At 37.6% G+C, this 26,264-nt stretch overlaps 1 protein-coding gene across 1 annotated transcript; it reads left to right on the top strand.

Annotated features, from left to right (window-relative positions):
• The first annotated feature begins 5,690 nt into the window (after nucleotides 1-5,690).
• On the top strand, nucleotides 5,691-24,195 carry LOC119804199 (odorant-binding protein-like). Its single transcript, XM_042054315.1, is given in 6 exon segments — nucleotides 5,691-5,747; nucleotides 6,134-6,273; nucleotides 7,189-7,259; nucleotides 8,931-9,041; nucleotides 9,737-9,838; nucleotides 24,170-24,195. Coding segments are annotated over 6 exon segments (507 nt in total).
• The last annotated feature ends 2,069 nt before the right edge of the window (nucleotides 24,196-26,264 follow it).

The raw sequence follows: 26,264 nt of genomic DNA, 5'->3' as shown, positions 1-26,264 counted from the left end.
ATGCTTTCTTTCTTCCATTGTATACTTCTAGCTCCTTTGTCAAAAATCAGGTGTGCATAAGTTTGTGGGTTAATATCTGTGTCTTCAGTTTGATTCCATTGGTCAATGTCTCTGTTTTGCCCCTCAATGGAAGGATGGGTAAAGAAAGTGTGGAATATATACACATTAGAGTACTACTCAGTGGTTAAAAAAATAATGACATTTTGAATTTCGCATACAAATGGATGGAAATAGAAACCACTATCCTGAGTGAGATAACCCAGACCCCAAAAGAGGAATATGGTATGTACTCACTCATTAGTGAACTCTAGCCATAAACAAAGGATATTAAGCCTAGAGAAGCCAAATAATAAGGTGAACCCAAAGAAAAACGTATAGATCCTCTTGGAAATTGGAAGCAAACAAGATTGCTGGGCAAAAGTTGGGAACATGGGGGTGGAGTTAGGGGTGGTCATGGGCTTGTGGGAGGGGAGAGAGGGGAGAGAGAAGGGAGAAGGGAAACTCTGGAGAGAGCTTGGGGGAGTGGGAGGGTGGCATAGGGAAGGGCGGATAGAGGAGCAGGGAAGTTATCTACATTACGGGATTCATTTTAGGGTTGTCAAGAGACTTGGCTCTAGAGTGGATCCCAGGTGTTCACGGGGATGTCCCCATCTAGGTACTTGGGCAGCAGAGTAGAGGGTGCCTGAATTGGCCTTGTCCCACTAACATACTGATAATTATCTCGAATATTGCCTTAGAATCTTCATCCAGTGGTGGATGGAGATAGAGACAAAGTCCCTCATGAGATCAACAGACTGAGCTCCCAAGGTCCAATTGAAGAGCAGAAGGAGGGAGAAGATGAGCAAGGAAGTCTGGACCATGAGGGGTTGGTCCACCCACTGAGACAGTGTGCCTGTTCTAATGGGAGGTCACCAAATCCAGCTGGACCAGGACTGAATGAGCATGCGACCAAACTGGACTCTCTGAAAGTGGCTGAAATGGGAGGCTGATTGAGAAGCCATTGATCAAGAACTTTCATCTGGCGATGTACGGAAATAGTGGACTGAGCTCCCAAGGCCCAGATGAAGAGCAGAAGGAGGGAGACCATGAGCAAGGAAGTCAAGACAGCGAGGGGTGTGTCCACCCATGGAGATGGTGGGACTGATCTAATGGGAGCTCACCAAGGCCAGCTGGAATAGGATTGAATGAGCATGTGATCAAATCTGACTCTCTGAATGTGGCTGACAATGAGGGCAGACTGAGAAACCAATGATAATGACACCAAATTTGGATTCTACTTCATGAACTGGCTTTTTGGGAGCCAAATCTGTTTGGAGGCACACCTTCCTAGACCTGGATGGAAGGGGGAGGGCCTTGTACTTTCCACAAGGCAGGGCACCCTTACTTCTCTTAGGACTGGAGAGTGAGGAGGAGGGAGGGGGAGGGAGTGGAAGGGAAATGGGAGGATGGAAGGAGGTGGACATTTTTAATTAATAAATAAAAATAAAAAAAAGAGTATTGATTTTCTGAATCATCATGGGAGATTCATTTTGGGGATGCTTAAACCATAGTGTGTAATAAACAAATAGCCCAGCTCTTTTATAAATTAGCAGTGACCAAAGATGGTTATTAATTTGGGAATTGTAAAAAACAAACAGTTTCATTACAAATGTCAGGGAGCATATTGCTGGTGGATATTCTTTGCGGATGTATTTTCCTAAACATTTAAATAGCAAAATCACTTCTTCTAATGTATTTATTGTCCAGGAAAAACAAAACTAAATATGTTTAATCACTAATCCCTGAGTACATATCACCTGAAGCTTTAAAATGTTGGATAGAGAATAGAGAAAAAACGTTTTAGGAAAATCATTCTTCATTGTCCTATGAAGCACAGAAAGAGAGACAGATATACAGACAAACACACACACACCCACACACACACACACACACAGAGAGAGAGAGAGACAGACAGAGAGAGAGACAGAGACAGAGAGAGAGAGGGGAATAGAGATGAACTTTGTCAGAATTTACATATTTGTGACTTTGAGATGTACTGAAGAAATAGTTGACAGAAAGTTCATATTGAGGTTATTTAAATACATTATTTATGACAATACATGTATCCAGTGTTAAATATATTATAACAGAACATGCATTTAAAATGTATAGCAAATCACTAATATCGTTAATAAAAATACAGCTAATATAAATGAGTAATGATTTGAACAGAGAAGTATAGAAAATAATGAAATTGAATAATCATTTAACAAGTAACTTTATTCCTTCGGAAAGTATAAAATAAAACTTCCAATAGAAACCATGACAAATGTATTACAATGTATCTGTGCCCAGTTGCTGAGTATTAGCAAAATGGTGGAGGCAATTTTGTCAAATAGTTACCTGCCTCTTTTCATATTGGTCCTGAGCATCAAGCCAAGAAATACAGTAGCTGAGTTTTTGCAAAACAATAGGCAGTGAATCATATACTTGATTTGAAAAGGTCAGCAAACAGAGGAGCATAACATCACTCTGTAATTGGATTAGAAAGGGGATTCTCCACTCATTCTTACTGACTGGTGACAGAAAACAAAGCACATAAAGAAAGAATGAGAACTGCTGTTCAGTCCACTGTTATTTTGTTTTACTTTTTGTTTTTTTGAGTCATGGTTTCTCTGTGTAGCTTTGTAACTTGTGCTAAAACTCACTGTGTAGAACAGGTTTGCCTTGAACTCACAGAGATTCACTTCCCTCTCTTTCTTGAATGCTGTGATTAAAGACATGTGCCACCACAGCCTGTCTCTATTGTTATTTTTATATTTTTAGAATTTGGAGAACATGTACTTTCCATGAGTGTTCTCATGGGTCTTGGGGAAGGTTGGAAGGATGTCATGGAAGAGCCTATGTAACTCAGGGACCCAGGTCTGTGAACCTGAACCTACATAATGTGTCATTATTTTGTATTTCAATCCATAATCCACAATTATTTCTTTTTAATTATTCAAAAATGTTTGTCATGGATATCTCTAGTAACATTATTTTTAAAAATTGCTTGTTGATGATTTCCCACATATATAAAATATTCTGATATTTCTTCTCTCTGATGTCATCTCAATCTTTTCAAGTCCCCCCAAACAACAAGTCCCTTACACACTATCAATAACTTTATCTTTTTTGTGGCCCTATAAGTTCAATCAGGTCTATATGTGTACCCCTAATTTTGGAACTAATGTTTGGGCCTTAAGCGCCTCACAAGTAGAAAGAATAGGGGTAGACAATGTTCTTCCTATCCCAACCTATCATTGGCCCATAGTTCAAAAATGAAATGTATAATCCCATGAGATATGTCCTCTTTCATAACCTCCAGCATACAGAAAAATGGCTAGTTTATGTTCAGTGTAAGCAAACATGCTAGCTGTAACTGAATATCTAGAATACACGACAGATTTAAAACACAAAGTATGAGAAAAGTGACAGTCCATTCAAAATGGACATGGGACATGGAGAGAGACACATAGAGAGAGACAGAAAGACAGGGAGAGAGACAGATATTGAATAAGGAGATCAGAGACATCTTTTGTTTGTGTTGAAAAATTATATAGCAACTCTAGAAACACTGTGGAGAACATATAATTTCTGAAAGTAATTATGGACCATGTAACTCTACTGTACCATTCCTTGGAATATGCCTAAATGACTTAATATTCTACTTCACAGGTATTTTCTCATGAACATTCACAACATCTTTTCACAACATCCAGAAAATGGAAACAACCTAAATGTTCTAAAGCTGTCTAATAAATAATGAAAAAGTGTTACATGCATATGATTCTATTGTAAAGAAAGCTGAAATCAATATACAAATATACAAATATTTGTAGGCAAATGGCAGGTATTATAAAAGATCCTACTGAGTGCGCTAACCCACATACAAAAAGGCAAATGTTGCATGTCAGGTCTCTTCTGTTATTCCCAGCTCTACATCTTCAAATAAAAGTTCAGGACTCACCTGGAAACACACTAAATGCCCCTTGACTGAAAAATGGATAAGGAAAATGTGGTACATTTACACAATGGAGTACAACACAACACAGCAGAAAAAAAATAATGACAGCTTAAATTTTGCAGGAAAATTAATGGAGCTAGAAAACATTATTTTGAGTGAGGTAACACAGACACAGAAAGACAGTTATCACATGTACTCATTCATAGGAGGTTTTTAAACATAAAGCAAAGAAAACCAGCTTACAAACCACAATTCCAGAGAACTTAGACAACAATGAGGACACTAAGAGAGACTTACATAAATCTAATCTACATGATAAGTAGAAAAAGACAAGATCTCCTGAGTAAATTGGGAGTATGGGGACTTTGGGGAATGGTTGAATGGGGAGGAGAGAGGCAAGGAGAGGATCAGAGAAAATTTAGAGCTCAATAAAAATCAGTTTAAAAAGTTCAGGACTCACTTGCTACCTTGGAATGTAACAACATTCAGTAAAAAAAAAATACACAAATTTGAAAGAGATGAAGGGGGAGCATATTGGAGGGTTTAGAGAGAGGGAAGAAAGGAAAGTAGGGAATGATGTAATTATGCTATAATCTCAAAATTGAAAGAAATAGAGATAGTAATAAAATATAAATTAAAGAAAGTGTCATGAATGGCTGACTCATTCCTTACAATAGTGTAGTTAGTAATCATGGCTAGCCAACCAAAAATAGCAAAATGCTAACTGTAGGTTATTCCATGTGTCATAGAGGGAATCCCCAGAGGATAAAAAAGTACTGCAGAGTCCTGATATTCTTGGTTGTTCCTAGAAATTGATGACAAGATCCTATGTCTAAACACAACACAGAACCTGGTTTTGATGTGTAAAGAAGTCAACTGGCCAGGGAGGGTTTTTGCTTTAGGAAATGTAAACCTATTTTCAGCTTGAATGTAGAGTCCATTTCCACATTATACAATTTTTTGAACATCATTATTTTTATAGACTGTTTTACTTGATTTGGTTTCTTCTGATTAATGATACCTGTATTTATTGCCAGTGGACATGTAATAGCAGTTTTTCTATTACTCATGCAGTTAAGCTTTTGTGATATCTCCTGTAACTCTGTGTCATAGTCTTTAAATTCAGTATACAGGAAAAATAATGTAGTCAATATATGGAAAGACTTAAAGATAGCACAGGACATATCAATAACCTTATAGGAGATCCTTCTTTAATTTTAACATCTTATCTTCTAATAGTGTGGTTACTTTGGCTCATAAAGCCCATGCCACAGTTTTAAATTCTTTTAACTGCAGAGTATTATGCTTAGATTCAAAATGTGTTTTAAAGCACTTGTAGTTTTAAATGAATCTTATATGACATATGCATATGCATTGTGACCTTTACCCACAAGTATAGTTCTGGAGGCAAAATGAATACTTAAATGCTCTCCCAAGGATAGTTCTTTCTGACAGGAACACTCAATTAATCATCCCAACAGAATCTGACCTTTAGCTTAATCTTATTAGTTTAGGGATATGAGATCATACACTATTCAGCAGGGCCAAAGAGGAAATATTAGACACATGCAGGTTGTTGTGGTGCAGAACCATTGGTTGATTCCATGAAACTCCCTCTAACTAGCTGTATAAAAATCTTTGTCAGTTCAGTTCCTTCACATCCAATATTTTGAGCTTCTGCAGAAGACCAAAGTCAGGCACCGCCATGGTAAAGTTTCTACTGCTAGCTTTGGCATTTGGCCTGGCTCATGCTCATGCAGAGGTAAATTCATTTGGTCTGTGCATAGGTTTGATATTCTTCAATAGCACATTTCTGGGGATGTGATGTGTTGTCCAGTTAGTCCATATTCATGAAATAACCTTTCTGACTTTCACTCAGTTACACTTTTCAGTCTGATTCTCTAGGATGAAAGAAATGAAATAAGATAACAATGGGTTGAATATGCAGAGTTTAAGAGGGCAAAACATCAGCAGCTCAAAGTTCAGGTTCAATGTGCTATGTTAATTGAGTCATCATATTGCCCTGTGTTATTCTACATCCCTAGAAACATAATCTTGAAGTAATAAAGAAAATATTATTTATTTATATTTCTAGTTAGCTTTTGCATTTCCAATGATTGAGATCAATGATCTTTGCTGTTTTCTTAGCTTGAAGGAAAGTGGGATACCATTGCTATCGCTGCTGACAATGTGGACAAGATAGAGCAAGAAGGACCTCTGAGACTCTACGTTCGTGAACTTACTTGTAGTGAGGGATGTAATAAATTGGAAGTCACATTTTACGTCAAGTAAGCAAATGGTCAACCATGGATACAAAGCAGAATATTTCCATTTTACAGATTTTATATTGTTAAACTTATAGGGGAATGTTCTGTTTTTGGTCATGAAATTGAAGTCCTCATCTTCAGCAATATGATTATTTTATTCTGTGATGGTTTAGCTCTAGTCACAACACAAAAGTTAGATATTTTCTCCAATTCCATGAGTGTTTCCTTAGAAATCTTTTTGGTTGGAGGCCAGTGATTGAATTTTGTGTCCAATTATTAGATGCAGGAGACTCTAAAAATTTCATTCTAGTAATTTAAAAGGTGTATGTGAGCATTTGGTTCAAAGTCACACATATTATATTATTCAGTCAATGCCATCAAAAAAAGGTCTTCCACAAACAGGTCAGATAAATCTAATTTGCAAATCATTTTCTTTCATGCTCTAGTTTCAAAGACACTCTATGATATTTGGATGACTATGTTCATTGTAAGAGTGTATAATGCCAAAAGAACTAAGAAAGCCTAGAACCATTGCTATGTTCTAGCTACAATTGTAAGTTTTCAATTTCAAATTAAATCACTTAAAACACATGCATATAATCCTAAATACATATTATGACTGGAGTAGAACAAGAGAATTAACATATTGAAAGACATACTCAGTGAATAGTGAAATTGGGATAAGAAAACCACCTTCATAGCATTTGGAAAACAATTACCACAAATAAAGGAATTTTATTTTTATGATTACAAACAGGATAATATTTTATAAACAAGAATGAGGAGAAGTGAGGTAAGCTTAGGTACTTCTGTTCCAGCTCTGTACAATGTTCATAGATACTATTACTTCATCAAGTTCATTAAAATGCTTGAAGGTCTTTAATATGAATTAAAGATTATTAAGTATAAACCAGGGTTCCTCTGTTTGATTTTTAGTGAGAATGGCCAATGTTCAAAGACCAAAATCACTGGGTATATGCAAGAAGATGGCAAGTACTGAACCCAGTGTAAGTATCGGTTCTGGGAGCTTCCTCTATTAACAAAAAATAACTGTGGCTATGAACACATACATAGACACCACAGCCACTCATAGGTACATGAACCTAAATCTAATTTGGTTATTTGGAATGTTATCAATCCTTCCAACTAGCTGAGATATGCTACAAATTTAGAGTATATTATAGGTCATCTGAAGCTTACATGGAGAAGAACACTATTATATGAAGATGTGAGTAATGCTAACAAAATATCTCCCAATAGTTTCCTGCATGAAAATTTATTTCTATATAGTATTCAGTATCTTTTCTTTCATACAGTATCTTGGTTTGTTATTGAACAGGCCTGCTATTCACTGATTGGTCTCAGTGGCCTCAAAAACCTTTGTAAACTTCATGTCTCAGACTATCTAGTACTTATATTGCAGGCATTATCTATCATCCCGGATTCACGGAAAATTTAAATTAATGGTACTATTTTAAAGTTTCATTTTCTCTTATTTTATAGAGATCATAACATTTAGATCTTTGGATGAGACATTTCAATTTTGACAAGCATTTAGGAGAAAATCTAAGAATTTCAGACTGACTAATTCAATTTTGTAAAAATTGTTAAGATAATAGCAATATTATTAAACTGAATTATACATAGGATGACCTTTGGTTTGATCTTAAAATAAGGGAAGGTACAGTCTTTTTTAAATATTTATTTATTATTATGTATACAATATTCTGTCTGCGTATATGCTTGCAGGCCAGAAGAGGGCATCAGACAGACCACATTACAGATGGTTGTGAGCCACCATGTGGTTGCTGGGAATTGAACTCAGGACCTTTGGAAGAGCAGGCAATGCTCTTAACCGCTGAGCCATCTCTCCAGCCTGGGAAGGTGCATTCTTGTGGAAAGCCTATTGTTTTCCAAGTTTATATTGATATTTAAAGCAGCCCAGTAATAAAAAGTGACCAGATCCGAAAATCCTTTTTTTCCCCATGAAATACACTTATCAGTGTCAGTAAGTGGAAATGCCACACACAGAGACACAGACAAACACACACACATACACACACACACACACACACACACACACACACACACAGAGAGAGAGAGAGAGAGAGAGAGAGACAGACAGACAGACAGACAGACAGACAGAAACACACATAGAGACAAACACACACAATATGAAGATCTGGTAAACTTAAAATGTTCATTCTTACATCTTTTGCATCCATAATCTTACAAGATGAAAACTTTTATGCATATCTCTAATTAGTACAGTCTTTGCACATGTATTCATTTGCCCACCAAATATTACCATGGTGTGACACCAGAGTTTTACTGTTTCCAAAAATTGACATGTGGCCTTTTAGGATCTGGTTAAAGGGGACAAAATAACCAACAGAGTGATCCCACAGGTCTTGATGCAAAGAATTCAGAGAAAATGGAATGTGTCTGTACCTAAGATTCACTATCTGGTTTAAAGAGTGGGGATGTTGGTCATTGTATTATGATGGGATATGTAAAATGAATGACTATAGGAATATATTTGCACACATGTGTCATATGATAGTAAATCAGACATAATTGCTAGAGTAAGGATCAATATGAATGTTTAGTCAAAAGGTGACATCAAACAAAGTAGAAAACTAAGTGACACTCATTTTGAAATATTTCTGTTATTACAGTTGAAGGTGATGATAGATTTAAACCTGTGTATGCAACACCAGAGAACATAGTCTTTATCAGTCAGAATGTGGACCGAGCTGGCCGGACAACAAACCTGATTTTTGTTGTTGGTAAGAATGGTAGTGGGTTTTTTGAAATAGTAACAAAGTTATCACCCTGCAAATGAAGATTGTGTCAAATTCACCCTCGAAATACTTTATCATGGTATTTCCAAACTCCTGTCCACTAAATAACAATCGGATTGTTCTGTGGACCAACTTTTACATTATATTGTAATTTGAGTAGCATGGTCATTGTATACTGGAAGCAAAGGGGAAGACTATTGGAAGTGTTTATGTACATGTTTCCTCATTAGAAAGAATCAGGCAAATATTATTTTCTCAAAGTTCAGACAATTTTGGGTGTGATTTGACCCAGTGTGTACTAAATTAAAACATAAATTCTAGAGTATAGAGTCGGGAGAAATGTGAAGGTTCCATTGACAGGCATTCATGACTCTCTAGTGTTATAGGTTTATGAAAGTACATAGGATTGAGATGAGTGAATTTTCAAGGAAATTTGTTTTATTTTTTGATATATCATGAAACCCTTAAAAGTGATATCATACCACCATATAGACTTCATTAATTGTATCCATGAAATTTGAAGAAAATTTTTTATTGATTTTATTAATCCACCCAGATTAAATATATTTGGAGCTGTTTTTATTTTCCATTGTTTATCAAGGAGGGACATGAAAGAAGCAATGTAAATATTTCAGAATTCTACTGAACATGTCTGTGACACTGTTATTCTTGCAATGTAGGAAAAGGTCAACCTTTGACTCCTGAACAATATGAAAAACTTGAGGAATTTGCCAAGGAACAGAACATTCCAACAGAAAACATTAGAAATGTTCTGGCTACAGGTAACCTCATTGAATATTTTTTTTTTGCTCGTTGCACACACACACACACACACACACACACACGCATATATAAAATGTATTTGTGTATCAATGTATATTCATGTATATATATAGTGAGTCTTATCTATCTATATATTCAGTAATATTACTGATTCAGATTATATCTAGTCATATGCAATATTTCAGTTACTATTTCCAGAAATAATCCTTGGGGAGCTGTTCTCATATTCTTTTTTTTTATCAAAAATTTCTGCCTCCTCCCTTCCTCCCATTTACCTCTCTCTCCCCCCTCCGATCCCCCTCCCTCTCGTGTCCAAAGAGAAGTAGGGGTTCCCTGCCCTGTGGGAAGTCCAAGTTCCTCCCCCATCCATCCAGGTCTAGGAAGGTGAGCATCCTAACAGGCTAGGCACCCCCCCAAAGCCAGTATGTGTAGTAATATCCAAATCCAGTGCCATTATCCTTGGCTTCTCAGCAGCCCTCATTGTCCACCATGTTCAGGGAGTCCGGCTTTATCCAGTGCCTTTTCAGTCCCAGTCCAGCTGGCCTTGGTGAGCTCCGATTAGATCAGCCCCACCATCTCGGTGGCTGGGTGCACCCCTCGCATTCCTGACTTTCTTTCTCATGTTCTCCCTCCTTCTGCTCCTCATCATGACCTTGGGAGCTCAGTCTGGTGCTCCAATGTGGGGCTCTGTCTCTAACTCCATCCATTGCCAGATGAAGGTTCTATGGTGATATGCAAGATATTCATCAGTATGGCTATAGGATCTGGCCATTTCCGGCTCCCTCTCCTCAGCTGCCCAAGGAACTAGCTGGGGGCATCTCCCTGGGCACCTGGGAACCCCTCTAGAGTCAAGTCTCTTGCCAACCCTAAAATGGCTCCCTTAATTAAGATATATACTTCCCTGCTCCCATATCCACCCTTCCTTTATCCCAACCATCCCATTCCCCCAAGCTCTCCCCATTCTCCCCTTCACACTTTGCTCTCCCCATCTCCCCTTACCCCATCCCACCCCACCCCCAAGTTATGAGAACATTTATGTCACTCTTTATCTTACTTATATTATTTTACAGATATTTGTCCTCAATAACTACCTTCTGTTGGTGAGTAGAAACAGAAGTCAGGCATAACCATTTTGATATTGAATGAATTTGTGCTTATTATATAAAAACTTATAAAAAATATGTGACCAAAGAAAAAATGAATTCAAAATTGGCAAAATCAAGACAGGATATTATGTATCTTTTAAAGCAAAAATTCTTATAGTGATAGAAATGAAGGATAGAATATTTTTATTTTAAAAACAATGTGAAGGATTTTATCTAATTCAGAATTGCTAATATTTTTATATTGAGCAATATCCCATCAAGAAAATATGTCTTGTCATTTGAAAAATCTTACTTTACATATGATTGTAGTGTATTATTTGTCAAAGATACAGTAAAGCATGTTGATCTTTCAGGATATTCCTTGAAACCTTTCAATATAAATTTTTATGTAGCATTACAGAATGTCATTATTTTCTGTCAACTGTGCTCCTGTACAATTCAAAGCACAACATATTGGTGAGTTCTAGGAAAGGAACTATTTGTGTACAATCTCTTCCCCATACTCAATATATTGTTATATTTAATTTTGCTTCTGTGAACTCTCAATAATGAAGTCTTTCCGGTCTGTTCAATCATGTTTTAATTTTTGCTTTCATGTCAGCAGAGATGACAGGAAGAATGGAATTATGCATCTTATCCTCTTCACCATCGCAACAGCATTACATATAAATCAGCATTTCTTTTTAAATGAATTCTCCCCTCTCCTGTGAAGTCAGAATACTACATACCAAACTCCTGACTTTCCTTTCCTTCCCCATTTTATGATCTGTGAGCTCATCCTACATTTTGAATAATTAAATAAAGTGTTTCAAGAAGCAATATTACCTTGTGAAAGGGATCTCATTCAAAAAGCATATAAACAGTCACTAAGCTAATTAAAATAACCACTCTAGTGTAACAAATAATATCTGCATTAATTACTGAAGTTTATGAGCAAGAACACTGTAGAAGTGAATTTTATGCTGTGCTACATATTTACTTTCAGCTGAAAGTTGTGATTTTCAGTTGAACAGTCCTAATGCTCTAAATATTTCACAGAACAAACTGTTTGGGTCTGCCTCCATGTTACACATTATTTAAAAGAGAGGATAAAATATGTTTTCAAATGTCCATCTGAGGGGATTATCTTTTGTTAAATACTTCAGGAAGCAAATGGGTCAAGATATGCTTAATTAGTATACATATGAGTCACTCCCATTTGGAGAATGAACTCGTGAGAATGATATTCCATAAATACCATGCCCTAAAATATGCATGTGTTTATTATGATTTTCTCTTTGTATTACAATGATTCCTTGGAATGTGGTTAGCTATAAAATTAGAAAAGGCAAATGCAATCTTCTTCGAGGGCTTGTAACAAGGAAAAACAAAAGATATTAGACAATGTTGTTACGTCCAGTATCATGAAATTTAAAGATATAATGAAAGCAAAGTACATTAATATTCATAAGCAAGAGATATGAATAAGAAACAATGACAAAATATTCTGTTGAAAAATCCTGTTATTTAAATTTTCACTCTGTGCCTTGTAAAGCAATGTTATTTAGTAAAAATAATTGACAGGCATCTTCTGACATTTTGGTGTGTTCAATGTACCTCTTGGTCTTCAATTACTTACTACTTATAAGTAGTCTTATTTTAGAGGTAAAAGAAATATCGCTACTTCTTTTACTATCAATGTTTGCTTTCTAAGCTGGCAAGCCCTCAAATGGCATGGAAGTTCTAAGGCCCACCATTCACATATTGATAACATGGGTAAAGTATGCACAATCTGAGAGATAATTCAAAAGTGATTAGTTGAACTTACATACTGAACTGTAGAATATAAATCTTCCATTGTTCTATAAATATGTCCAGCTACCATTGTTCTTTTCATTAACCAGTGTAATTTCTAATTGTTTTCCAAATTGTAATTGCTTAAACAACACTACTTGAGATCATTTAAATACCAGACCCACTTGGCAGTACACTTAAGGTGACCAGATATAATCTTCCTTCATCAAATTGCTGAATGCATTGTTTCTGCAGATATGTTCTTATAACAGTCTGAAGACTCCAAAAGGTGCCAGTTTTACAAGCTAACAAAGCCAAGAATTCTCATTTCTTTGCCTCTTCATGAAAATGAACATCAAGAAAACACATAATTCCTTATCAAACATCAAACATGTATTATACAACTAAATATCATGTTCTCAGAAAGTGAAGCACACATGGCTGAGCAACAATTTAAAGCGTTCAATATCATTAGCAATCAGGGAAATATAATTAAAACTACTCAGAAATTTTTATGTTACTTCTCTTAGACTGACCAAGATTAATAAAAGAAATGATGCAGGGAAAGGGCTGCACTTGGCCCTGGTTAACGGAATTGAAAAAGTGATTCAGTAGCAATCAAAATCAGTGGGGAGGATTCTAATATGACAGCATCAGTCTTACCACAAGTAATTCAAATAAGAATTACAACAAAACTCTCTTGACATTTTATTTTAAACATGGAATGTAAAGGAACCCAAACATGTTATATATAGCCAATATTAATTTAATCCCCATCAAAAACACACATACATTCATTCATGAGTACACACACACATGCACATAGAGTGTAACATGAGGGCTGGACTCATTGGGGTTTCTGTCCTGCCTGGTCCCCCAGCTCCTTAGTCCCTGAGAAAATCACACAGAGATCTCTATAAGTTATAAAACTGGTTGTCCCATTAGCTCAGGCTTCTTACTAACTCTTATAACTTATATCAACCCATTATTCTTATCTATGATAGCCACATGGCTCAGTACCTTTCTCAGCTAGTCAGGTTACATCTTGCTTCTAGGTCATCTGGGAAGAATGGAAGGAATGGGCTTCCTCCTTCCTAGCATTCTCCTGTTCTCATTGCCCCACTTCTACTTCCTGTTTGACCCCCATATATTTCCTGTCTGGCCAATAATCATTTATTCAAAACATGATTGATAGAATACAGACACTTCCACCTTTAAAAGAAACAAAGGAAAATATCCATAGTCCATTTTTTGGGAATGTGGGCATAGTATTCCAGGCTACTTTCTGCTGGTTGGGGTACTAATAATCTTATGGGGACCTAAAAAAATTATCATCAAGTTCTGACTGGAGTATCCTGTGAGTCTTGATCACTTCAGTCAGCAGACCTGAATCTGTTTTGGATGTAGAACTCTGATATCGGGCCATCTATTCTTATTAGAGATTTCTCAGGTGTTCTTCCTTGAATGAACCTGATTTTTCTTAATTCAGAATGAATCCACAGTCTTTCATTTCCTGTGGAAACGAAAGCAAAATCTCTTCTCCAAAGTAACATACCTTTTGACTTCAATTTTGAAGTCAAGTTATTTTCAAAATACCTATCTTGTATTAATTTAGCAGCATTTATAAACAAATATCTTTTAGCAGCTGTTGCTCCTTCCTCAGCATTCAAACAATTCAAAGAGAGCATAATAGCATACAGTATCAAGATTCTCTGTGTATTTTCCATCATTATGCAGCTTTATTTTAGCCTCTATTTCTTTTATTTTTACTTTTACTTTTTGGGACAGGTTCTCTGTATATCTTTGTCATGCAATAACTCTGTAGACCAGGCTGTTCTTGAACTCACAGAGATCCACTTGCCTCTGCTTCTCAAGTGCTGGGATTAAAGGTATCTTCCACCACACCTTGAATTCACAAAGATCTGTCTGCCTCTGCCTCCCAGGTATTGGGATTAAAGGTGTGTACTGCCACACCCTACTACTCTATTTCTTTCTTTTTTATTTTTAAGGACTTTAACCTTTAGCCTGCATATATTTTAACACACTGTAAATCATTTAGAGGTTTTCTTCATCTTTGAATATTTCTTTACTGTATATCTCTCTTTTTCTGACCACATGAGTCTTTATGGAGAGGATTAAAGCCGTGGCTTTGATGGCTGGATCCAGCCCATTCCTTAACTTTCCAGCCCCGTGGGCAGAGGTACCTGCTGTAGCCATGTTTATCACCACAACTCTATGGCATTTCAAGGTCCCTGCCATCAAGGAAGCTGCAACAGTATGTGCACAGACAACACTCAAGTCCTCTCTCTGTAGCCAGCCCTTCCATCTCAAAGAGTCAGAGTTTGCACTGTCAGGACAGCCCAGAATGCCGGCATTTTAAAAATGGCACAGCTTTTTTTTCCTGCTAGAGCTGAAAACCAAAAAGCATGCATTCAGCTTTTCATCAACACCATTTAAGTGTTTCATAGCAGGACCTCCTAAAAGAGCTGCAAGGTTTTGCAGCTAAAGCTGAGACAGGAAGCCTCTCTTAGATGAGAGTGCTTGCTTGCCTCTAGCTAGCAAGAGCAGACTTGAGAAATTGCTGCTACCAAGAAAACATGCTTTACTCTATTCTTTCCCAAGCTTTCTCAGGCTTTCTGTGGATGCAGTTATCCACGGGGGTGTCATTCTGTAACACGAGGGCATGCTCTCGGGGTTTCTGTTCTTCCCTGTACCCCACAGCCATCAAGGTCCCAAAGAAAGTCACACAGAGATCTCTATAAGTTATAAAATCGATTAGCCCATTAGCTCAGGCTTCTAGCTAACTCTTATAACTTATATCAACCCATTATTCTTATCTATGTTAGCCACATGGCTTGGTACCTGTCTCATATGGGTAGGATATGTCTTACTTCTCGGTGGTCTGGGCAGGAATGGAAGGAATGGGCTTCCTCCTTCCTAGAATTCTCCTGTTCTCATCACCCCACCTCTACTTCCTATCTGGTTGACCCGCCTACAAAGTCAGGAATTCTCATTTCTTTGCCTCCTCAGGAAAATGAACATCAAGAAAACACATAATTCCTTATCAAACATGTATTATACAACTAAATATGTTCTCAGAAAGTGAAGCACACATGTCTGAGAAACAATTTAAAGTGTTCAATATAGTTAGTAATCAGGGAAATATAATTAAAACTACTCAGAGATTTTTATGTTACTTCTCTTAGACTGACCAAGATTAATAAAAGAAATGATGCAGGGAAAGGGCTGCACTTGGCCCTGGTTAACGGAATTGAAAAAGTGATTCAGTAGTAATCAAAATCAGTGGGGAGGATTCTAATATGACAGCATCAGTCTTACCACAAGTAATTCAAATAAGAATTACAACAAAACTATCTTGACATTTTATTTTAAACATGGAATGTAAAGAATCACTCCCAAACATGTTATATATATATAAAACAGTGTCCATTTACTAAGTGGTAGTGATTTTTTTAGTTAATCTTGTATCCTGCTATATTACTGAAGGTGTTTATGAGCTGTAGAAGTTCTTTGATTGAATTTTTGGGATCACTGATGTAAAATATCATATCATCAGCAAATAGTGAGACTTTGATTTCTTTTTCTTTTTTTTTTTTTTGAAAATAAAATATCATTTAATTGTCATGATTCTAGGATAACAGTAGCCAGTAGGGAAACACACAAACTCTACTACTAAAAATGACTGAAGTTAACAACCACTGGTCATTAATATCACTTAATATCAATGGACTCAATTCACCTATAAAAAGGCACAGGCTAAGAGACTGGATACGAAAACAGAATCCAACATTTTGCTGTTTACAAGAAACACACCTCAACCACAAAGACAGACACCTACTCAGAGTAAAGGGTTGGGAAAAGGTTTATCAAGCAAATGGCCCTAAGAAACAAGCGGGTGTGGCCATACTAATTTCCAACAAAGTTGACTTCAAACTAAAATCATTCAGAAGAGATGGAAAGGGACACTTTATACTCATAACAGGAAAAATCCATCAGAATGAAGTCTCCATCCTGAATATCTATGCCCCTAATATAAAAGCTCCCACTTATGTAAAAGAAACATTACTAGAACTCAAGGCAGCCATCAAACCACACACACTAATAGTTGGAGACTTCAACACTCCTCTCTCACCAATGGACAGGTCAATCAGACAGAAACCTAACAGAGAATTGAAAGACTTAATGGAGGTAATGAACCAAATGGACTTAACAGACATCTATAGAACATTCCACCCAAATAGGAAAGAATATACCTTCTTCTCTGCGGCTCATGGAACCTTTTCAAAAATTGACCATATACTTGGTAACAAAGCAAACTTCCACAGTTACAAAAAAATATTAGTAACCACCTGTGTCTTATCGGATCACCATGGATTAAAATTAGAATTCAACAACAATGCTACCCCCAGAAAGCCCACAAACTCATAGAAACTGAACAGTCAACTACTGACCCACACCTGGGTCAAGGAAGAAATAAAGAAAGAAATTAAAGTCTTTCTTGAATTTAATGAAAACAAAGACACAACATACTCAAACCTATGGGACACAATGAAAGCAGTGCTAAGAGGAAAGTTCATAGCACTAAGTGCCCACTTAAAGAAAACGGAGAAAGCACTCATTGGTGACTTAACAGCACACTTGAAAGCTCTGGAAAAAAAAAGAAGCAGACTCACCTAGGAGAAGTAGAAGACTGGAAATAATCAAACTGAGGGCAGAAATCAACAAAATAGAAACACAGAAAACAATCCAAAGAATCAATGAAACAAGAAGCTGGTTCTTGGATTAAATCAACAAGATTGACAAACCCTTAGCCAAACTAATCAAATGGAAGAGGGAGAACACGTACATTAATAAGATCAGAAATGAAAATGGGGACATAACCACAGACACAGAGGAAATTCAGAGAATCATTAGATCTTACTACAAAACCCTGTATGCCACAAAATTGGAAAATGTAAAAGAAATGGACAGTTTTTTAGATAAATACCATATACCAAAGTTAAACCAGGACCAGGTAAATGCTCTAAATCGTCCTGTTAGTTGCGAAGAATTAGAAACTGTTATCAGAAACCTCCCTACCAAAAAGAGCCCAGGACCAGATGGTTTCAAGGCGGAGTTCTACCAGAACTTCCAAGAAGACTTAATACCTATACTCCTTAAGGTATTTCATAATATAGAAACACAAGAGTCACTGCCTAATTCCTTCTATGAAGCTACAGTTACCCTGATACCTAAACCACACAAAGACTCAACCAAGAAAGAGAATTACAGGCCAATCTCACTCATGAACATTGACGCAAAAATTCTCAATAAAATACTGGCAAACCGAATCCAAGAACACATTAGAAAAATTATCCATTACGATCAAGTAGGCTTCATCCCAGAGATGCAGGGCTGGTTCAACATACGAAAATCTATCAATGTAATCCATCATATAAATAAACTGAAGGAAAAAAACCATATGGTCATCTCATTAGATGCTGAAAAAGCATTTGACAAAATTCAGCACCCTGTTATGATAAAGGTCTTGGAGAGATTAGGGATACAAGGGTCATTCCTAAATATAATAAAAGCTATTTACAGCAAGCCGACAGCTAACATCAAATTAAACGGAGAGAAACTCAAGGCTATCCCACTAAATTCAGGAACACGACAAGGCTGTCCACTCTCTCCTTATCTCTTCAATATAGTGCTTGAAGTTCTAGCAATAGCAATAAGACAATATAAGGGAATCAAGGGGATTCAATTTGGAAAGGAAGAAGTTAAACTTTCATTATTTGCAGATGATATGATAGTATACATAAGCGACCCCAAAAACTCCACCAAAGAACTCCTACAGCTGATAAACTCCTTCAGTAACATGGCAGGTTACAAGATCAACTCCAAAAAATCAGTCGCCCTCCTATACACAAAGGATAAGGAAGCAGAGAGGGAAATCAGAGAAGTATCACCTTTCACAATAGCCACAAATAGCATAAGATATCTGGGACTATCTCTAACCAAGGAAGTGAAGGATTGATTTGACAAGAACTTTAAGTCTTTGAAGAAAGAAACTGAAGAGGATACCAGAAAATGGAAGGATCTCCCCTGCTCGTGGATTGGGAGGATCAACATAGTAAAAATGGCAATTCTACCAAAAGCAATCTATAGATTCAATGCAATCCCAATCAAGGTCCCATTAAAATTCTTCACAGAGATTGAGAGGACAATAATCAACTTTATATGGAAAAAAAAGAAACCCAGGATAGCCAAAAAATCTTATACAATAAAGGTTCTTCTGGAGGCATTACCATCCCTGACTTCAAACTCTATTACAAAGCTACAGTATTGAAAACAGCTTGGTATTGGCATAAAAACAGAGAAGTTGACCAATGGAATCGTATAGAAGACCCGGATCTTAAACCACAAACCTATGAACACCTGATTTTTGATAAAGGAGCCAAAAGTACACAATGGAAGAAAGAGGGCATCTTCAACAAATGGTGCTGGCATAACTGGATGTCAACCTGTAGAAGAAAGAAAGTAGATCCATATCTATCACCATGCACAAAACTCAAGTCCAAATGGATTAAAGACCTCAATATTAATTTGAACACATTGAGCTTGATAGAGGAGAAAGTGGGAAGTACTCTACAACAAATGGGCACAGGGAACCGTTTCCTATGCATAACCCCAGCTGCACAGACCTTAAGGGCAACATTGAATAAATGGGACCTCCTGAAGTTGAGCAGCTTCTGTAAAGCAAAGGACATTGTCACTAAGACACAAAGGCAGCCTACTGACTGGGAAAAGATCTTCACCAACCCTGCAACTCACAAAGGTCTGATCTCTAAAATATATAAGGAACTCAAGAGACTAGATGGTAAAATGCCAAGTAACCCAATTAAAAAATGGGGCGCTGAACTGAACAGAGAATTCTCAACAGAAGAAGTTCGAATGGCCAAAAGACACTTAAGGTCATGCTCAACCTCCCTAGCTATCAGGGAAATGCAAATCAAAACAACTTTGAGATATCATCTTACACCTGTCAGATTGGCTAAAATCCAAAACACCAATAATAACCTTTGCTGGAGAGGTTGTGGGGTAAGGGGTACACTCATCCATTGCTGGTGGGAATGCAAACTTCTGCAACGACTTTGGAAAGCAGTGTGGCGGTTTCTCAGGAAATTCGGGATCAACCTACCCCAGGATCCAGCAATTCCACTATTGGGAATCTACCCAAGAGATGCCCAATCATACAACAAAAGCATATGCTCATCTATGTTCATAGCAGCATTATTTGTAATAGCCAGATCCTGGAAACAACCTAGATGCCCTTCAGTGGAAGAATGGATGAAGAAACTGTGGAATATATACATGCTAGAATACTACTCAGTGGTAAAAAACAATGACATCTTGAATTTTGCAGGCAAATGGATGGAAATAGAAAACACTATTCTGAGTGAGGTAACCCAGACCCAAAAAGATGAATATGGGATATACTCACTCATAATCGGTTTCTAGCCATAATTAAAGGACATCGAGCCTATAAATTTGGGATCCTTGAGAAGATAATAAGAAGGTGAACTTCCAAAAAAAAAATATAGTAATCCTCCTGGATATTGGAAGTAGACACGATCGCCAGGCAAAATTGGGAACTTGAGGGTTGGGCAAGACTGGGCCAAGGGAAGATGGGGAGAGAAAAGTGTGAAGGGGAGAACGGGGGGAGCTCGGAGGAATGGGGTGCTTGGGATATAGGAAGGGTGGATATGGGAGCAGGGAAGCATATATCTTAATTTAAGGAGCTACCTGAGGGTTGTCAAGAGACTTAACCCTAGAGGGGTTCCCAGGTTTCCAGGGAGACGCCCCCAGTTAGTTCCTTGGGCAGCTGAGGAGAGGGAGCCTGAAAAGGCCAGTTCCTATAGCCATACTGATGAATTTCTTACATATCACCGTAGAACCTCCACCTGACGATAGATGAAGAAAATGACAGAGCCCCACATTGGAGCACCGGACTGAGCTCCCAAGGTCCTGATGAGGAGCAGAAGGAGAGAGAACATGAGAAAGAAAGTAAGGACCGTGAGGGAACCTCCAGCTGGCGACAGATGGGGAAGGTGACTGAGCCCCACATTGGAGCACTGGACTGAGCTCCCAAGGTCCTGATGAGGAGCAGAAGGAGCGAGAACATGAGGGAGAAAGTCAGGAAGGAGAGGGGTGCGTTCACTCATGGAGATGGTGGGACAGAACTAATGGGAGATCACCAACTCCAGTTGGAATGGGACTGATGGATCATGCGACCAAACCCGTCTCTCTGAATGTGGCCAACAGCGGGGGCTGACTGAGAAGCAAAGGACAATGGCTCTGGGCTCTGATTCTTCTGCATGGACGAGCTCTGTGGGAGCCTTCTCAGCTTGGTGGATCACCTTCCTGGACCTGGGGGGAGTTGGGAGGACCTTGGTCTTAGCATAGAGTGGGGAACCCTGATGGCTCCTTGGCCTTGAGAGGGAGGGAGGGGAGGTATGGGTGGAGGGGAGGGGAGGGAAGGGGGAGAAGGAGGGGAGGGAAGGGGGAGGAGGAGGGAAGGGAGGGGGGAGGAGGAGGGAAGGAGATGGAAATTTTTAAATATAAAAAAAAAAACCATGAGGAAAAAAAAAGAATAAATACATATGGAGTTCGCATCTATACTAAAAGCAAAAATATGAGATTTATGGTAATTACTAGTAGGGCAGGGATAGTTCAAAACCACAGGTCATAGTTTGGCTCATCATGAAGACTATACACTTAATGTTAACTTTCAATTCATTGTAATGCAAAGGACTACAGTTATAAATTTTGAAAATGGGTTTCTTATGTTTATGTTAAAAAAAGAAATAAAGTATATATTTGCAAAATAAAAAAAAAGAAAAGAAAATATCATTTAATTGTCATGATTCTAGGATAACAGTAGCCAGCAGGACATGCTTCTCTTGTAAATAAACTGCAAAGCACGTTCCCTGGGTTTCTCCATGGCAGTTTTTACATCACAAATATTTAGTGTATCCTTGGCAACACAAGCAAGAATGGTATGGCCTCGTTGTTATTGCCAGTGAACTTAAAGCACACCAATGCCTAAAATCTTTTTTTTTTCCTTTTTGTTATTTCATAATTTCTTTTTTTTTCTCATGGTTTATTTTTTCCAATTTGAAACCTCTTTATCTCCTTTTTGTGTTATTGCTGTGTTAGAACCTCAATTACTACATTGAATAGATATAGACAACCTAGTCTTGTTTCAGATTTCAGTGGGATCACTATGAGTTTCTCTATATTTAGTTTGATGTTGGCTGTTGGCTTGATGCATGATATTTATTATTATTATTATTATTAATTATTACTATTACTATTATTGTTATTTTAAGGTATATTTCTTGTAACCCTGTTCTCTCCAACACCTTTTTCCTGAAGAGACATTAAATTTTGTTGAATGGTTTTTCAGTATCTAATGAGATGATCATTTTTTTTTCAGTATGTTTTATATGGTGGATTACATTGAAAGATGTTCATATGTTGAACCATCCCTGTATATCTGGGATTAAGCCTACTTGGTCATGGTGGATTATTTTTCTGATGTGTTCTTGAATTAGATTTGCCAGTATTTTATTGAGTATGTTTGCATCAATATTCCTGGTGTGATTGCTCTGTAATTTTCTTTCTTAGTAATGTCTTTGTCTCGTTTGGGTATCAGGGTAATCATAGCATTGTAAAAAGAGTTTGGTAATTTTCCTTCTGTTTCTATTGTGTGGAAAAATTTGAGGAGAATATGTATTAGTTCTTCTTTGAAAATGTTGTAAAATTCTGCAATGAAACAATCTGGTCCTGAGATTTTTTTGTTTGGGAGCCTTTTGATGACTATTTCTATTTCTTTAGCAGTTATATGTTTATTTAATTTGCTTATCTGGTCTTGATTTAATTTTGGTACTTGATATCTACCCAGAAAATTGTCCTTTTCCTGTAAGTTTTCTTATTTTTTGGAGCACAGGTTTTCAAAATATGACCTGATGATTCCCTGGATTTTCTCTGTGTCTGTTGTTATGTCTCCCTTTTTATTTGTGATTTTGTTAATTTGCATATTCTTTCCTTTCCTTTTGGTTAGTTTGAATACAGTATTCTCTATTTTCTTGATTTTCTAAAAGAACCAAATCTAGTCTCATTGATTGTTTGTATATATTTTTTGATCCTCTTTTGAAGATTTCATCTCTAAATTTGATTATTTTCTGACATCTAGTTTTCCTGGTTTAGTTTTCTTCTTTTTGTTCTAGATTTTTCAGGTGTTCTGTTAAATCACTATTGTGGGATTTTTCTAGCTTCTTTATGTAGCATTTTAGTGCTATGAACTTTCATCTTAACAGTGCTTTCATGTGTCCCATAAATTTGTGTATGTTATGTGGTCATTTTTATTTAATTTTAGGAAGTCTTTAATTTCTTCATTTCTTATTAACCCATTGGTGATTCAGGTGAGCTTTGTTTAGTTTTCATGTGTTTGTGGGCTTTCTAAATTGTTTTTGAATTCTAATATTAAGCTATGGTGATCCAATATGATACATGGGGTTATAACTTGTAAGATACTGCCTATGTTTTCTTCTAGCTTTTCTACTGTTTCAGGATTACAGATTGAGGTCTTTCATCCACTTGTATTGAATTTTTGTGAAAAGTAATAGATTTGGTCCAATTTTCTTGTACTACAAGCAGATACCTCTTTTCTAATCAGCATTCCTTGAAGATGCTGTCTTTTTTCCCGTGTAGGTGTTTTGCATTTTGCTAAGGTCCCTATAGCTGTCATAATGAGTACTTAAATGTGGGTCCTCTACTTGAGTCTATTGGTCTATAAATCTTTCTTTGCCAGTACCAGACAGGTTTTTATTATTCTATTTACATTTTAAGATTATGATAGAATTTCTTCACTTTCTTTTCTTTTTTTTCCCCGTCAAAACTATCCCATATACATTCTGTTCTCTCTTCCAAATTCATAACTTCTTTTTTCTGGAATTGTTCTTACTTAATTATTTGTGTTTGTTTACTCATATTTTGTCCAAATAAATAAATAATTTTTGCTCATCCTGTATAATGTTAATTATGTGTTTCCACGCTGACCATTTAGTACTAAATAACCAATTACTCTGTTCCCCCCATGGAAACTTATTATCTCCCAACCTTCATGTTCACTAGTTGCATAAAGTTATATCTGTAGGGCTGAGACCACATAATGTTTTCCTAATCTACTTTGGCATACCTATTGTGGTTGTCATCCTTGTTCTGCTGATGACACTCTGGGGGTAGCTTCTGATATTACCAGCATAAAGAAACACAGACCAAACTCCCTTATGCTCTGATTCATTCTATTTTCTGACCTCTTTTACACAGCATTCTCTGAACTTTAAGTATGGGAATGCTTTTATATATATCTATTTTGACTAGGCTCCACATCTACACCTTCAGATTGACTGTGGTTTTCTGCAATCGTTCAATGTATTGAAAACAGAAGTTTCCTTTATGAGAGGTGAATAATATACTTTTCCATTAGTATGAGCACAAAATTGTATTTGTTTGTATGGAGGTTAGGGATGTCATTTTCTTAGTGCTACTGTTAGGGGCTTTGCTGGTTTAGGAAAGTGGCAGCTATGCCCTGGCCTGGAAGTCTCAGAGAGAGCAGGAGCATGGCACTAGCCCATGTCTGAAAGAGAAAGAGAGAGAGAGAGAGAGAGAGACAGCAATATGCCCCCACCCTTCCATGAAGTATCATGGGCAAAGATAGCACAGAAGGGGCCAAGTCTTGGCCTGGAAGTGTCAGAGAGAGAGAAAGAGAGAGAGAGAGAGAGAAAGAGAGAGAGAGAGAGAGAGAGAGAGAGAGAGAGAGAGAGAGAGAGAGAGAGAGAGAGAGAGAGAGAGAGAGAGAGAGAGAGAGAGAGAGAGAGAGAGAGAGGAGGGAGAATGAGCACATGGCTGGGGCCCTGGCACTAGCCAGGATGTATCAAAGAGAGAGGGAAAGCAACAGTGGTACCAACATTGGCCTCTAAGATTCAAAGATACAGGAAACATGGTGGTCACACCAGCCCAGGCCAGGAAGTGTTGGAAAGGAAGGGAGTGCTGCAATGGTGGCCCATGCCCCAGAATAGAAGCATCAGAGGGGGAATACAACGGCTACTTTGGTGGCCCTGGAGAATCTATAGCAGCAGCTTCCAGAAACTATATCAAGCAGTCCCTCTGTGATGGAACACCTGTTTTCCAGCCAGCATGCTGTGCCATCATCTGTATAAGATACCACACTGCATCAGCAATCACCAGAGACACAGACCCACTTGCACCAAGAGGAGCAATGACCAGAGTTGTGATTCTGTCTGCATCTGAAGGAGCAAACACCTGAGCCTAGGGGTCACCTGCACCTGGAGGAGCATTTTCCAGAAACTCTGACCTGCTTGCTACTAGAAGAATGCTCAATGGAGGCACAGTCACCAACTACACCAATTGGAGTACGAGAAACAACCTGAAGCACAGGCCTCACCTCTAAAAACTAGAGGAAGAGATGGGTAGACAACAGTGTAAGAACACATACAACAACATAAAGATCAATATGGCACCACCAGAAACCAATGGTTCTATATCAGCAAGACCTGAATATCTCAACATAAATGAAGCAGAAAAGAGGGCTGTAAAATACCTTTATGAAGATAATTGAGGCAATTAAAGAGTAAATAAAAATTCCCTTGAAAAATGGAGGAAAAGAAAACAAAAATTGTAAGAAATCAGAAAATTGCCTTTTGTCCCTGCTGCATCCCTAGGCTACCAGGAATCCCTGATCCGGTGCGGTGGAGTTCCATCTGGAAGGGTGAGTGTGTGCAACCCTGGGGAAACCAGGCCTGGAAGAGAGCACAGCCTCCCTCCCCCAGCTCCTGGGGCAGTGGTGTCTTTGGTACTCACGTCCCTGCCTCTCCCAAGCCTTCCCTAGTGTATTCAAGTGTCCTGTTCCTGTACTAAGACCATCCACTCAAAGGGTGAGAGGCTGCCCTCCAGGCAGGTCTGAGGATTTCTACAAGAGAGTGCGGGCTCCTTCAGATTGTGCTGAATTTTGTCTATTTGATTGACAAACCCCTAGACAAACTAATCAAATGGCAGAGAGAGAACATGCAAATTAATAAGATCAGAAATGAAAAAGGGGACATAACCACAGACACAGAGGAAATTCAGAGAATCATTAGATCTTACTACAAAAGCTTGTATGCCACAAAATTGGAAAATGTAAAAGAAATGGACGTTTTTTTAGATAAGTCCATATACCAAGGTTAAACCAAGACCAGTTGAACAATCTAAATAATCCTGTTAGTCGCAAAGAATTAGAAACTGTTATCAAAAACCTCCCTACCAAAAAAAGTCCAGGACCAGATGATTTCAATGCAGAATTCGACCAGAACTTCCAAGAAGACCTAATACCTATACTCCTTAAGGTATTTCATAATATAGAAACAGAACAGTCATTGCCAAATTCCTTTCATGAGGCTACAGTTACCCTGATACC

This window comes from Arvicola amphibius, chromosome X (genome assembly GCF_903992535.2).
Source record: "Arvicola amphibius chromosome X, mArvAmp1.2, whole genome shotgun sequence".
Lineage (NCBI taxonomy): Eukaryota > Metazoa > Chordata > Mammalia > Rodentia > Cricetidae > Arvicola > Arvicola amphibius.
This window is presented reverse-complemented; position numbering and strand designations above follow the sequence as displayed.